Below are 16,048 nucleotides of genomic sequence, written 5' to 3' on the forward strand. Positions count from 1 at the left end.
AATTAACAAGAACACTAGCAGATGCGGCTAAAAGGAAGTCCATCCGAGTTCGAGGCTTCGAGCTGATTAATCGAATGCCCTCATTTCTTTCACTTGGTTTGGCGCAGGTTTGATGTTCAAATCGATTAGGTTTAGGTTAATTAGATCCGCGTTTTTCACTCTCTCTCCCTCTGTGTGTGTGTGTGTTTTTTTTTTTGACCCTATCCCTTCATTTTCTTTTTTCTTCTCTTTTGGCCTCACGTGATCTATGGGTTCGTCAAGATCTGGTCAAACAAACCTCTGATTTTCTTGCCTTCAGTTCAATTAACAAAGGACATGAGAAAACATCCTTATTTTGCGCGACGAGCGAGTGTCCTTCCTTTTTTTGTGTGTGGAGTATCGCAGCTGCGGAAAGGTCAACTTAACCAGATACTGTTAAGCGTCGGATCTGTTGACCACATCCATCCAGCTGGGGTAGATTTCTGGAGTTCGCGACGGACAGCTATTCAATACATGTACACCGTATCATAATCACTCACATTACTTGCTATAATCGGCAAGAACAAGAAAGCGGTCCATGAAGTTGTTGCTTATTCGTTCCATATTTAGAGGATATTTCGCTGGCCCATGCTCTACTCATAAGATCTCTATCTCCTCCCGTATATGCTCACCAGATCCACATATTTCTCACCCAAAATGGCAAATCCAGTACACATTCACAACGCCGGCTGGGCTCATCTCATCAACAAAATTAAAGAAGAAGCGAGATGTGGGCTTTGGCTGGAACTATAAGCTAATAAGCACCTTAGGAACCTTTTATGCCACAAGTAATTCGATTTTGTTTGCTGTCCTTTTGGGGGTTGACTGATGCCGGAACCTTTGTTTCTCGTACCTAAAACTCTCCTTGCTTGATTAATGAGAAGGCAAACATCTTGCCTTTGCTTCAGAAAAGATACACTAGAGTTTGGCTTACTCTAGGATGTGGTGAGAAGCTGAGATCTGTAATCCATTTACTGTTCCATTAGTTACTGTTCCACTTGGTTTCTCTAACGGAAATCGGAGGGGAAACCCTCTTTTGCTAAAAAAAAAAAGTTACTGTTCCACTGAGGGCAGCAGCAGCTGGATCCCCGGAAGTTCATGTACTATCTTCACTGAGCCAAGCCCTGTGTATAACTACCCGTTGTTCCGCGCACTAACTGCCGAACCGTCAAGGATATCAATTGCACGTCATGTCGTCAAAGCAACCCAGCTTAGCTTGCATGCAATATACCGATTGAAGTAGATATATATATGAGTAGTGTTGACTCCACCACGTGCTAAACTGGGTGAACTGATGCATGCACAGTACATTAAATAATATACATGCATGCGAGATAATGTATACACGGTTAACTTTTGCTATCTCACGAGGATCTTATTACGAGGAGCAATTATGCTGTTCTACCAGATGGCGTGCGTACACTTGTGAAAAGAACATTACGTACTAGCTGGACATAAACATATATATGTATAACCTTGCTGCAGAATGTGTTAAATAGAGTCCTAAATCCCCCTGCACTAACTGGTTGAAATAGATTCAAAATCAGGATTTCTGGCTACAATTTCAAATCTAGTTCAACTTGCCACCAGCTCGATCCCCAGAAGTTCATCTAAACAATCCACGGTGGAACTTACTCGATCTGAGACAACTTTTGTGACCCTTTCTTTCAGTGTGGTGACAATTTAGAGCTTTTCACACAAGACTAATCCCAGTTCAGTTCGTATTTATGGATCTTCATTAAGTTCTATTTCATCTTTGTTTTCTTCTTCTTCAGCTTAAAGATCATTTTCTACTCTGATGACATGCTTTCTCTACTTCATAGAACAAATTATTTCTAAGGTGACATACTATAATATCATGTGTTCAGTCTAAATGTTATAAGAAGTATTGACAGATAGTAGATTTTTGGATAATGGAAGATTAGCTCTCCTTGGTTTGCACCCTTACACACAGTCATGACAAAGCATGTTGCTAAACCGGCACCCATGTGCTCCTTATTATTGACACTGCAGAGACGCGGCCCTTGCCAAGAAACACTGTAGAGACGCGGCCCTCGCGCGTCGTCCCCCGGGCGACTCGGGGGCAATCAGATCTTTCGCCGCGCTGCCTCCCCTCATCCCCCTTCCCTCCCTCGCCGCCACTGTTGCCGGCAAAGCCCGCGCGGGCGCCGGGGAAGGTGGCAGCGCGGATCTCGGTGCCCGGATCAATCCCGTCGGCCAGCGGGCCAGAGTATCGCATTGGTGGCCTGCGGATCCTTGGGCGGCGGCCCTATCGGCGAGGCAGCATTGTCCGACGAGTCGCGACGTCTGCAGGCGACGCTGGCCAGCATGCTCGGCCGCATGGGCGGCGGGTCGCTGATGGAGTCCGGTCGTGGCGATGTGCTTCGTTGCGTCAGATATGGAGGTTCCCCTTTCTCCTGTTGCCTCTCTCGTCGTCTCGGTGGTTTGCGGCTGCAGGCTCCGGTGATGGTGAGCCCTGGTGGTGTACTTTGGGTCTGGGGGGAACCTTGGCCGGTCTGGCCGGCCGGCGGCGGCGACGCCCATGGGCGCCGCTTTCCTTCATGAAGGCGCAACTGAGGGCCCAATCTACCCACCCCGATGCCCGGCCGGGTGAAAACCTTCAGTGCTCTTCGGATTTGGCGGCAGTGGCACTGTTCGCATCATCATGACCTTCCTGGAGGCGTCATCGGGGGCACTGGGCTCGGTTGGGAGTGCAGATGAACTGCAGGTGGAGGGGATGGGACCAGTGGCAGCAGGTGGTGCTGCGAAGGAGGAGCGGCATTACATCTGACATGTTGACAACGGCGGGTCTCAGCGGCATGGAGCAGCAGGGTCTCCCTGTTGGGAGTGTGTTGATGGAAGAGCGCATGATGGTTCTGTTGTTTGGCGTCGTGGTAACGTCCACAGCAGCTAGACCGGGCAAGGTTGATGCGTCACTACAGCTCTAAAGATGGAGTGGTTGCAGTTGGCGGTGGCGGCCTTTGAGGGTCCGCCAGACCCGGGTGTGCCTCATACCCGGCAAGTGGCTTGGTTGGGGCCTTGGGTCTCAGATGTTGGGCTTGGCTGTGAGGTCTGTTTGGTATTAGGCTCGGAATATCAGCATTCCTTCATCAACTAGATATGAGTAGCAATAGATGTTGTCTAGACGGTGACTTCAGACTTACTGTTGTATTTCTTTGTAAGGTCTTTTGTGAATAATTAATAAAGTGGTTGCATGCATCGCCCATATACAGAGGCCGGGGGTCTTCCTCCTATTCAAACAAAATACTCGCACCCATGTTGGGGCATAAATCCTGTGATAACTTGTTGATGTCCTCCATAATGACCTTTTGCCGGTTCGCTGCAACATTGAACATAACCTCATCTAGTTGATAGATAAGTAAATAGCCTGCAAAGGATTGAAAATAATCATTTATTCAAACAAATCATCATTATGGCAAAGCCAAATTGACCAACACAAAGCACTCAGACCAACCCCAAAAAAGTGATCTTAGAGCCCAAAAAATCTTATGATGCTAGTTCCAAACCCATGAGAAATACAGTTAGGGGGTTGGGGGTGTTAAATTAAAAGCCAACAAAATGAGCAATCAAATCAGATGACCAAAATGACAAGCAAGGAAAATTTGCGCGGTGTAGCTAGTAAGAAGAGCCTTGTACATTGAGTTGACCAAAAAGATGAACCTGCTGGAGCCTTGTATAGTCTAGCCTGATAAATAAGACATCTAAAGACATAGTTGGCCTCATTGAGTTGAGCATTTACAAATCGTGTATAGGCCCCACTCCCTTAATATGTGACAACAATAGGAGACTAAAACTCGACATTAGCTTGGGCATGACCCATCACCTCTCGAACAGTAATACGCTTATGTCAAGCAACTTTAAAAATATGCGAGAATTCAAATTTTAATACTCTATGGGTAAGGAAAGAAAAATCATCTTTTAATCTTGACCTCCAAGTGGCAATGGTGGACACAATGCCCCTGAAATACTTATTCTTTCCACTGACTCCAGGAGGCAAACAAAAATATGTCCTTAAACATGGGCTTGCTCCAAACCTGCTCTGCTTGGGTGATCATATGGAACCTTGAGGTAGAGGGCCCCGTCAAATATCTAGGCTAGCCCAGGAAGATTTGCTAAATTGGTTATCAAAGATCATGTGCTCAATTGTTTCTTCAGTGTGCAAATCCATATAACAGACAGTCCATGTCATGGCCAATACTGTATTGTCTTCGATTAAGCATGTTAAGGGTATTTAACCTATCATAGAGCAAGAGCAAACCAAATACCTTAAACTTTAGTACACACTTAATTAGATTTCCAGATCCATCTGTATGCCTAGTGGGCTTAAACAACTTTGAAGTAAAAGGCATAGTAGTGCCTACATAAACTCTCTTGAGCCCCAAACATAGTGCCATATATCATGCATGGCTTCCACAAGAACAACGTGGGTCATCAAGGGTTGAAGGTCATGAACCTCCGCATGGGCATATATGTATCGAAAATTGTAAGTGAAATATCTCCCCAACAGCCATAATCCCCAAGAAATCCTTGACATAGATATCCTCTGAGGAAGCAAAAGTGTAGGCCGTTGGGTGGGACATAGAGAGCATGTCGTTTAGCCATAGGTTCTTCCAAAAGAGCGCAGAAGTACCACAACAACAATCCGAGAGACGCCTTAGAAGATAGGGCTAAGATTCATAATATCTCGCCGCCAAAAGGATTCACAAGGGTCAACAACATGTGGGATTTCCACGACATAATAGGTTGACCAGATAAGGTTTGGGAGGTACATCCGGTTATAAAATTTCTGAACATATTTCATGAGGAGGGCATCACTTCCAACCTAAAGATTAATAACACCATGGACACAATGGGTTTTAGAGCGATAGGCCATATCCCGCTGCCAATGAATTGCAGTTGCCTCCTTGCTCGGTTTTCTTACATAGACTTCTCCTTCTGATTTTGACTAGGGGCTCTAGAATTTTTGGAGGAAGCTCAAGAGCGCATAGAGAAAAGATTGGTAGGGAAGTAATGACGCGCTTGGATGGGACAATTTTCCACCGTAGGAGATCATAGACAATGTTGCTAAAAGTTTTTTCTCTACACGGCCAACTAAGGGCATAAAATCTTGAATTGTGGGGCAAGTGGTTCTGCAAGGAAGGCCAAGGTATGTGAAAGGTGCCACAGTACGATACAAACAAAGATCTTAGATACAGACAGACACACCAAGGCAACCTTAGTGTTGATTGGAATGATTGATGACTTATGGAAGTTGATACTAAGCCCAATTGAAATAGCATAGTAAGTCAAAATGTGTTAAACCGAACAACTTGAAGAGGGCCATGCCCGGAGGACCAAAATCATATCATCAATATATTGAATCATAGGGTAATCTATTTAATCCGAGCAACTTCTAGGGTCGCCAAGTCTGAACAGCACCATCGCTTCACAATCGTCAAAGTAGAGAGCCCAGTCCCCTCTTGCCTAGGCTTGAGGGAACTGTATGGCCAGACAATCTGGACCACACAAGCGTGAGAGCGCGCCGACCTGAGGAAGAATCCAACCCATCCTAGAGCTATTCCGCTACTGAAGATAAACTGAGCCCCATCAGGAACCAACCGAGCTTGTCGCTGCACAACCTACAACCCACTGCCCAGGACGGAGCCTCCAAGGAGAGAACAACGTTTAGCACCGTTGTCTCCCAATCATAGGGATTTGGTGTTTTCACCTGGGGCACAGAGGAAGGAGAGAGCATGGGAAGCTGTACCTGAATGTCATGGCCAAGGGGTAGAATGGCACCTAAAATGCCATCAACATTGTGTTCGCCATCGTCGGCCAAGGGTTTTCGTCAGACAAAGTGATAATGACCCGACTAGATGCGAGTCATTCGTCGGCCCGATCTTTCACGGTACTAGCAGCAACAACAAGAAATTCCAATCTAGCAAAGATACAAGACCGTAATATCAAAAACTGGCGTCGAGCAGACGGAATCAACTCCACGCGTAGCAGCGACAAAATCCGTCACGGATCAGCAAAAGCAAACACGATATTTGGTATCCCCAGACATGAGATGTTTTCTGACTATTATTCAACTCACGACAAAACAAAACTTGACCCTTTACACGGCCAGATCGGCCAGTATTTAAGGAGCACGCAGGCTCTAGTTCCTAAACCGACTCTAACCTTCCGTACTCCACGTAACAAACCATATCTCTTTTCCTAGTCAAACCTGAAACCCAAGTACTAGTAGGACTCTCTCTTATCTCAACTAATTAATCTCACCTAATTAACTATTCGGCCAACCGATCACCTAAAAAAACTTGGACTACGTACTAGTGCTAGATGGAGCCCATACAAAAAATATTCAGTACGGAACTTTCTATGCAACACACGGAGTTCTGAACGTTGGTCTGACTTCATCTGGTTTTGCTTCTGGTGATGGTATTTTAAGTGCAATTGTACCCACCATTAAAATATTAGAATTTGTAGCTGGATCAATCTTTGCAAATGCAGTAGTGGACACATCATCCCCTCCCCCTTGAAACAAAACCGTCCTCGGTTTTGCTGTAGATTTGATAACCTCCTTTTTCAGAAAAACATTTGCACCCACCCTGATTTCTCCAGCAGACATCGACCGTAGCACACGTCATCTTCCAGCATCCCAAAAGGAGTATGTGTTGGACCGGCCTTCATGTGTGGCACGGCGGTCATATTGCCATGGCCTTCCCAACAATAACTGGCATGCATCCATTGGCAAAACATCACAAATCACTGTATCGGCATACTCACCAACCGAAAAACTTAGTCGGACCTTCTGAGTAACTTTCAATTTGCCCGATTGATATAACCATTCAATACAGTGTGGTTGTGGATGCTTCCAAGTAGGCAATGCTAAAGCATCTACCAAGTCCTTGCTCACCGCGTTGGTGTAGCTTCCTCCATCTATGATCAACTTGCAATTAATGTTATTGATTTTGCATTGAGTTTGAAAAATATTCCAACGCTGTCCCTTATCTTCAATTCGATCCTCTTGCACTCGCTGCACCATCAATGACGGGTATGATTCCGCAGCTTCAAAACTCGCGGTCACCTTTTCAACTTCTTCAGCCTTTTCACTAGAAGTGTCAGAAACTGCCTCTTCGTCACTAGCGGACGCATATCCATCTTTTGTGAGCAACACTCTTTTCTCATTAGGACATTCACGCCTCATATGCCCTCTTCCTCCACACTTGAAACACTCTATGTTACTGGTACGTGTGGTGGACTGTGCACTAGAATTAAACTTCGACAGTCCTGATTTTGAAGCATCTTTTTGCACGGAACCATGGGAGTGATTTGACACGGCTGTCCTCGAGCTAGGACCTACATCCTCACTCTTATGCTGCGAGCGCCGCCATGTGTTCAAAGTGGTACTGGGAACTGTGCTAACTTGGCGTCGCTTAATCTGCTGTTCTGCACGCACAGCTTGGTGCACAAGATCTTGTATGTTGTAGTAGACCACCATCTCAACACGATCCTGCACCTCAATATTTAGTCCATTAAAGAAACGTGCCATGGTTGCCTCCGGATCCTCCGTTGTCCCTGTACGTATCATAAGCAATTCCATCTCCTTGTAATATTCATCAACACTCATATTACCTTGAGAGAGCCGCTGCAACTTGTTGTACATATCTCTCTTATAGTGCTCAGGAACAAAACGTCGCCTCATGAATTCTTTCATACCTCGCCAAGTCGTCGGGCGATGTCTTGAACGACAAATTTGATTCCACCAAATTAGCACGTAACCGGTGAACTCAATTCCAGCAAGTTGAACTTTCTTCTCCTCGCTATAATGATGGGCATCAAAAATTTGATCAACACGCATCTCCCATTCCAAATAGCCTTCTGGTTCGCACTTGCCGGAGAACGAAGGGATTGAAATTTTTATGCGCCCAATTCCATCGTCCAAAGGCACACGCACAGCTTGACCAACTCGGTCATGCACTCCACCACGAACGGATGTTTCAAGACGAGGCTCATAGTGTCGTGGTCGTGGAGCGTACCCCGCTGCCTGGTCAACACCGTCATCAAGACCATCATCTCCAACATGAGGTGCCGCCAAACGGCGATCATGCACGCCAGCATGTCCGTCATGAGCCGGTGGTGCATAACGTAGTGGAGCAGCCGGAGCAGTCTGTGGTGGTGCAGAATTCGTTGCCGGCATATTGATGATGTCTGCCAAACCATCGAACCGAGTGATCAGGACATCTATCCTTTTGCCGAGCGCATCATGACATTGCTTGATGTAGTTGCATGTGTGGTCAAAACCATCCTGAATATTTTGAGGAATATCATCCGCGTACACTGGACGTACAATTTCCTGAAAATCAGCAGCAACCTCGTCTTCCTTGTTGACCGAGGTCGACATCTCAATCAACACAGTACCGTGAACAACCTTAGCTCTGAATACCACTTGATAATGACCCGACTAGATGCCATTCATTCGTCGGCCCGATCTTTCACGGTACTAGCAGCAACAACAAGAAATTCCGGTCTAGCAAAGATACAAGATCGTAATATCAAAAACTGGCGTCGAGCAGACGGAATCAACTCCACGCGTAGCAGCGACAAAATCCGTCACGGATCAGCAAAAGCAAACACGATATTTGGTATCCCCAGACATGAGATGTTTTCTGACTATTATTCAACTCATGACAAAACAAAACTTGACCCTTTACACGGCCAGATCGGCCAGTATTTAAGGAGCACGCAGGCTCTAGTTCCTAAACCGACTCTAACCTTCCGTACTCCACGTAACAAACCATATCTCTTTTCCTAGTCAAACCTGAAACCCAAGTACTAGTAGGACTCTCTCTTATCTCAACTAATTAATCTCACCTAATTAACTATTCGGCCAACCGATCACCTAAAAAAACTTGGACTACGTACTAGTGCTAGATGGAGCCCATACAAAAAATATTCAGTACGGAACTTTCTGTGCAACACACGGAGTTCTGAACGTTGGTCTGACTTCATCTGGTTTTGCTTCTGGTGATAGTATTTTAAGTGCAATTGTACCCACCATTAAAATATTAGAATTTGTAGCTGGATCAATCTTTGCAAATGCAGTAGTGGACACATCACAAAGGCTCCTGGCCTAGCACCCACCAGGCTAGCCGCCAAGTCCCCCGAGAGTGGACCGCCCTGGCAGCCGCGAGGGGATCCTGTCGGCTGCCTCCGGCGGTGATGAGGGGGAAGCGGGGAAGGAGGAAGCGACACTACAACACCTAGGTCGCCCCTGAGTCGCCCTCGGGAGGATGAAGCAAGGGAGTGGGAATATGTTCTCCGCGAGAGATTAATTTTGATCCAGCCCATAAAAAAACTATTGACAAGGAGTAATGATTCTTGGACCCCTAATTTAATGTTGTGAAATGCTCATAAGCTACGTACACGTTAAAATATGTGAACAAGAAAAATGAATTAATCTTTGCAAAAGTGCGAGGTTGAAACTATTAAATTCTTACTTGCACCAGCTCCAGCTACACTACTGTACCTTTGCTATTGACCAAAAATCGTGTATGACATTGTATTTGGAAGAATGTTGTTAATACATCTAGTCTTAGGGATGGTTGTGTGCATCACAATGATGCAGAGGCTGCAGGTTTTAATCTCCTTTATGGAAAAAAGAATCTAGTCTTAGGTAGTTTAGAAAAAACCTGACATTTGGGACCCCTTGCTTTGACTAGTTGCACAGATCATAATTTACTCCCTTTCACCATAATTGCCCCGCACACAAACCAGAGACACTACTACAAAATAAACAATCTTAGTTATTTTACAAATCCCGTTGTTGGTGTGTATATGTGTAATGTGAAACGAGTTAGTGATTCCAGGGGCCTTCGTGAACTGATTATGAGCTGGTTGGGATAGAGTCTCTCAGATGACCAGGAATAAGATCCATCTAGAATAGCTGGTATCTCGGTCGATTCTTGCCACCTGTGAAAGGACTAAGCATAGTTAGTTTTCCCACATGCAAAACTTCAAGGGATAGCTCTATGACAATTGGATCTGCGGATCATCTGGTGATTCTTTTTCTTCTTACCAGTAAATGTGTACATGCAAATATATGTCACTATTCATGGCAAAAATAACATTCACGTTAATATTGTGAAGCAAATTAACTGTACATTGATATTCGGTAGGACATCAGTTACGCCTTAATTACATGGTTAGCAGACATTGGTATTTGGTATTATACTAACTTCATGTTAAACATGTTGAGCGGTCATCATTCGAGCAATCTAGATAACTGGATTGACATGAATTGTTGGTCCAGATTAACTGGATCTGCCCTTCTCGGCATGTTTATGCTTCATCCTTATTTGGGGGCGGAAAAGCCTAGTCATATATTAAATATCACAAGTCCTTACAAAAATATTACATAAAAATAGAATTACATCCAAATTCTTAGGAGTGTCAAAACCTTCGTCCTTCCGAATCTACCAACGACACAACATGAGCAAAGCTCGATGCCTTCTGGGTCTCCGCCTCTGCGGAGCTAACTTATTTAAACCTAGGAGCTTTTATAAGCAACTGGGGAGTCGTCGATGTAGACCAGAAGATATCGATGGCCACAATATGTGTAGCAAATAGCCGCCCCTGAGAACAAGACGTCGAAAAGAGCTTGTAGATACTCCAAGACCACAAACGTTTACCGAAACCAAAGGGATCCACCGGAGACCAAAGCCGGCCGGTGGATACCAAAGCCTACCGGATCCAAGAATATTTGTGGAAGACACAGCTCCACACGCCCTCCATTGGAGCCAAGTGAAGGGGAATGTGCTATGCAACAACATATGGTGACTAGCAGGCATTATATGATACTAGGATCACATCTCAGTCAGTAAGTGTTGCGCACATACTAATATTCTCTTTTTTTACATTTTCCAATGCTTCTGGATATTATAAATGTATTCACTTTTCTATATTTTTCGCATGTCAAGCAATATAAATTGATTCATTTGTTTTCATATGTCAACAGCATGTACAAAATACTTGAGAGATACCGCACCTGCAACTACAACTCACCAGAAGCAACCCCTCCAGCAGAAAATGAAGTAAGCATCTCAAAATCTTAATACCTTCCTGAATATAAAGAGGTTAGGGCATCTCTAGTAGACCTCCTAAACTAAAACTAGCAAAAGTACTCACTATCCCACTTTACCAACTACTTAAGGAAATCACTATTCTGCAACAGATCCCCTATCCTATTATTTTTTGCTTTCCAAAATTTTCAAACTTACCAAACATAAAAATAAATAAAAATTGAATAATGAAGTGCACACAATCTAAATGCATAAATTTTTTGATCTTCTCAAACATAAACCATCCAAATTCAAACAAAACATACGGTCCAACTAAACTAAGAATTCAAATAAACATGATTAAAGCACAAGAATCAAGTGCTATGAAGGCGCCAATGATGCTCAATAAGATCTTCGTGAAGTCAGTTATGAGCTGAATGGTTCTCGATCTGTTGGTGTGCATGGATGAAGGCTTGGATCCTATTTGGGTTATGCTCTGGCTGCAATGGGTGGGCATTGAACAGTTGCCAAAAGTCCTCCGGGTCTTCTCTCTCATCCTCGATGATAGTGTGGTGCAAGATAATACATGATGCCATTATCTTCCATAGGGTCTCGGGCTTCCAATGCTCAGCAGGGTCACAAACAATCCCAAATCATTGTTGAAGCACACTAAATGCTCTCTCAGCATCCTTTCCAGCAGATTCTTGACAAGTTGCAAAGTGAGATCTCTTTGTTACCTTTTGGTTTGTGGATAGTATACACAATTGTGGCCCATGGAGGATGGATGTGATCGGCAAGGTAGTAACCCATGTTGTACACATTGTGATCGACAACATAGTGCAAGTTGGACTGCCACCATCAACAAGCCTTTCAAAAAGAGAAGATCAATGGAGGACATTGCGATCATTGGTGAGAGCCAAGCATATCAATGTATGGATGCCAAATCCAAAGATCGTGCGATGTAGCTGCCTCAAGAATGATGGTTGGATCGAAGCAATGCCCTCGATATTGACCTTGCCATGCAACATGACAATTCTTTCGAGTCCAATGCATGCAATCAATGGATCCAAGCATACCTGGGCAACCACTCTCTTCATTTTCTACCATAAGCCTTTGAGTATATTCTTCATTACCTAGGAACCCTCAAGGCCTCTGGTCCATAGATCTCAACAACAGATGTACAGAATCGTCTCACACACTCGAGGATAGATCTTCACCAAGCGAACATAGACATGGATGGCATCGTCGGGCATCCATAAGCAAGAACTTGCACGATTGCTATTATCTTCAACAGTGGACTTGCACTTTCTACCCTGTTGCATTCCTTCTCAATACAAACCAAGGATCATGTCTCTCCACAGCCTTCTCAATGGTGTTGAAGAGAGTCGACGCATCCTAAATAGGCGCCGAAAATAGTATAGGGGTTAAACTGCATTCGACGCAAAGTAATCCCTGACATGACCATCATGACCCATGACTTGGTCTCAAAGAAACAGCCCTCGACCTAACTGGGAACCAAGGACTGTTTGAGTTTGCAAGTGTCAGTTAGGTCATGATAGCAGAGGAGACCATCTAAAATGGAGAAATGTAACGGTTCTATTTGAGACGTTTTTTTATGCAATATGTAAACAAATGCGTAGGGGGAATTTGACAAATACCATATGTGCAGCGGCGGTCCTAGCGACAGCTCCGACGACGGACCTTTGACTTGCGCATCAAGGCAGCGGAGGAGACCGACGCTGCGTAGCTGGGCAGGCACGTGGTTGTTCAGCGAGGAGGTAGCAAACGACGCCAGGAATGAAGGTTGCGTCGGCAACCTGATCGGACGGCTTCTTTTTTAGCTCCGGCAGCAGCTGCCGGCGCTGGCTTGGGGTCGACCTTCCTACCACATCGCCGTGGTCGGCCGGTTCGATTCCGGAAGAAATCCGACTTTCGCGGTGCCCTTGCGGAGCTGCAGCGATGGCGAGCTCAACAGCGACGGGAATGACTATTTTGGCGGCCTGCACTCACAGGAAGCTGCGGGAAAAGTCAGCAGGGCTGCAGGATGGCGCCGGTCGATTCCGCCAGCAGGGAGTCAACGGCAATGACTGTGGCGGCGGCGGCGAGGGTCGGGTAGGCGCAGCGAGGTGGGTACACGGGCGAGCAAATATAGTCAGTAATCGCTAGTGCCCACTATATTCGGTCAGAATAGCTGTGTGTGTGAATAACCATTACATTCAGGTGATTGTTTTTTTTAGCCGCACACCGTAGAACTGAACAATTGTTCTACGGTTAATTTTCATTCCTATAAACAGTATGTTACAAAGGGGTAAGGAAGAAAACAGAGAAAAGCTAAGCAAAATGCCCTACGGGTAAACATAGTCACAGCTTAACCAACTCCAGTTTTTGGAAACATATTCAGGTGATTGTCCAAGGCTAGGTCTTTACATTGCACCCTCTTGCAGTCTGTTGTTGTTTTCAATCTTTCCCAGCTTCCATTTGGTGGGGCAACATTTTGTTTGAACTCTCTTGTTTGTTTGGCCAACATGGTCTGTTGTCATGTACGTTTAGCTTCTCGTTTCCACGGCAAGTATTGTGTCACTTGAACTGACATGTACCATGCTTCCTTTTTTGTTTTTGAAACTAGATAAATTACCAAGAATATCTGAAGTTGAAGACCAGACTTGAATATCTTCAAAGTTCACAAAGGTAGTTTCTAGAGATTGGGTTGAAAAGTTACTTGCTGTATATACATTGCAATGTTTCTCCACCTTATCAGTCCTCGTTCTCGTGCCGTAGAAATATTCTCGGTGAGGATCTGGGCCCACTTACCATGAGGGAGCTTGAGCAAATTGAGAACCAAATAGACATATCTCTCAAGCATATCAGGACAAGAAAGGTAGAGAATTTGAAATTTCCATGTATATTACATAGGCTCAGGTTCAGCAACTTCAGATATTTTTCTACTCCCTTTGTCCCATAATATAAGAGCGTTGACCGCTGCACCATGGGCACGCTCTGGCTCAAGGTCCCTCTATAACAAACCATCATCTTTTTATTAATTTTTTCTTATACCGTTTTCGGATTTTCTTTTGAAATGCTACCTCATTTTATGCTAGATTCTGTTTTTTTTCTATGCTCAAAGTTCTCCCGTGGTTGTTTCTCATTTAAAACATTTTAAAAAACGCTCTTATATTATGGGACGGAGGGAGTATTATACAGATACTGCATCAGTTGAAGATGATGCATGTATTAGTTTCGAATTGTCTTAGTGAAAACCTGTTAACTTCAGAGCATCTAAATGATGTTGTATCCATTATTGTTAGTATGCAGCTGAACTCTTAAGGCATTTTTTATAGCATTAGCTGAAACATCACAGTTCTGTCGCTGGTTTTGCCTTGCTTTATGACAAAGCATACATTTTTTGCAGAATAAAGTATTACTTGATGAGTTATATGACCTGAAAAGTAAGGTAATGATGAATCATGAACTTCAGATAATCCTGACCCTATATTGCATGCTCCTTCTGTTAATATATAATGGCAAAATGATGTTCTACAGGAGCAAGAATTGCTGGATCAAAACAAAGACCTGAGGAAGAAGGTACTATCATCACTGAGCTTAGAACTTACGCTTTCTGTCTTTATATCAAATTTTGAACCTTCACTTTGTTGCCAACACAAATTGCATACCTTTGCTGGACGAAGTTTGTAAACTACACGGCATACAAACTATATTCATTCTGATAAAAAAACGAGTTCAGTGTGGGCAATAAAATTTCTCATGACTGTTTTCTTGGGAGTGCCAGTTGCATGACATCAGCTGTGCCGAGAATGCGCTCCATATGTCATGGCAAGATGGAGGGCACGGTAGCTCCAGTGGGCATGCCATCAAGACTACTTATCCGGGACTGCTGCAACGCCCGGAACATGATTCCTCCATGCAAATTGGGTATATCTTTCTGCATGGCCATCGGTTTAACCCACCGAATCTCTGCTAAGCATAAACTATTTTTTCTTCCGATTTGTAATTGTTCAGAACATGAGTGTTCGATCCGTCCAAAATTGAAGTGATTTCTTTTGCTGTGTGAAGGTACCATCAGCTGAACAACGAAGACATGGCTCCACAGCGCCTTGATGGACACCTTGGATCTTTTGCAGGTTGGATATGATTAAGTTCAGACGATGAGCCAGGCATGATTCAACACGTATTGTATGCCCAATCTGGAGTCCAGGAACTCTGGATATTATTGTTGTAGTGCACACTGGTTTATATACTGAGACTGCCGCTCATTGCACTTCCCTGAAGAATAAAAACAGGCCATTCATTCGAGTCGAGTACGTAACTCTTGTAATGGTCTATTGATCCACAGACATGGGACGTCACCTGGTCTGGCGTTGCCTCCCGTGTATGTAGCTAGTGTGCTTGGACTTGAGTGTCACTTGTTATACTGTGTGCTGGACTTGTAGTGATTAATAGGTAGCATTTTTTTCTAAAAAAGGAGGTTAAACCCCTGGCCTCTGCATCAATCGATGCATGCAGCCATCTTTATTAATTATTTCACAAAGGTCTAACAAGAACATACATCAATTCACCCGAAACCATCACTCACACCTACAAACTCAATAATGTGGAGTGCTCTCACTCCCTATATCTAAAACCGGTGTCGTCGTCGATCCATCCACATAACGTATCGGGACCAACAACTGATGCAGTCTACCGAAAATGCACACCACATGCATACGTTTTAAAAGCCGTCATCATCATCGGACCACTGATCCATCTTCAGGAAAGATATCTGCATCATCCTTGCCATTCCAGACATCCATCGACACCACCATGGTGCCCAACGGCGCCACCGCCCTGCGCTTGTCCGTCCAGACGCGAAGATTCTGGAAGATCCGTCATGCGTAGCACCTGCCAACCAGGCATGACTCAGCGTAGTACCTGTCGGTCAGGCATGACTTGTCAGCTCCACCGAAGCTCCG

At 44.6% G+C, this 16,048-nt stretch overlaps 1 protein-coding gene across 2 annotated transcripts; it reads left to right on the forward strand.

Annotated features, from left to right (window-relative positions):
• Positions 1–11,018: 11,018 nt before the first annotated feature.
• Positions 11,019–15,508, forward strand: LOC119288567 (MADS-box transcription factor 1-like). Of its 2 annotated transcripts, XM_037568162.1 has the most exons (7): positions 11,019–11,114; positions 13,708–13,769; positions 13,860–13,959; positions 14,491–14,532; positions 14,622–14,663; positions 14,869–15,011; positions 15,153–15,508. In XM_037568162.1, the coding sequence occupies exons 1-7, from the start codon at positions 11,040–11,042 to the stop codon at positions 15,229–15,231; spliced, it is 543 nt and encodes a 180-aa protein (XP_037424059.1). In that variant the 5' UTR covers positions 11,019–11,039; the 3' UTR covers positions 15,232–15,508. The 2 variants fall into 2 exon arrangements, with proteins under 2 accessions (XP_037424059.1, XP_037424060.1); XM_037568163.1 differs by lacking the exon at positions 14,491–14,532.
• Positions 15,509–16,048: the final 540 nt, after the last annotated feature.

The sequence above is a fragment of the Triticum dicoccoides genome, chromosome 4A (assembly GCF_002162155.2).
Source record: "Triticum dicoccoides isolate Atlit2015 ecotype Zavitan chromosome 4A, WEW_v2.0, whole genome shotgun sequence".
In the NCBI taxonomy this organism is placed as follows: Eukaryota; Viridiplantae; Streptophyta; class Magnoliopsida; order Poales; family Poaceae; genus Triticum; species Triticum dicoccoides.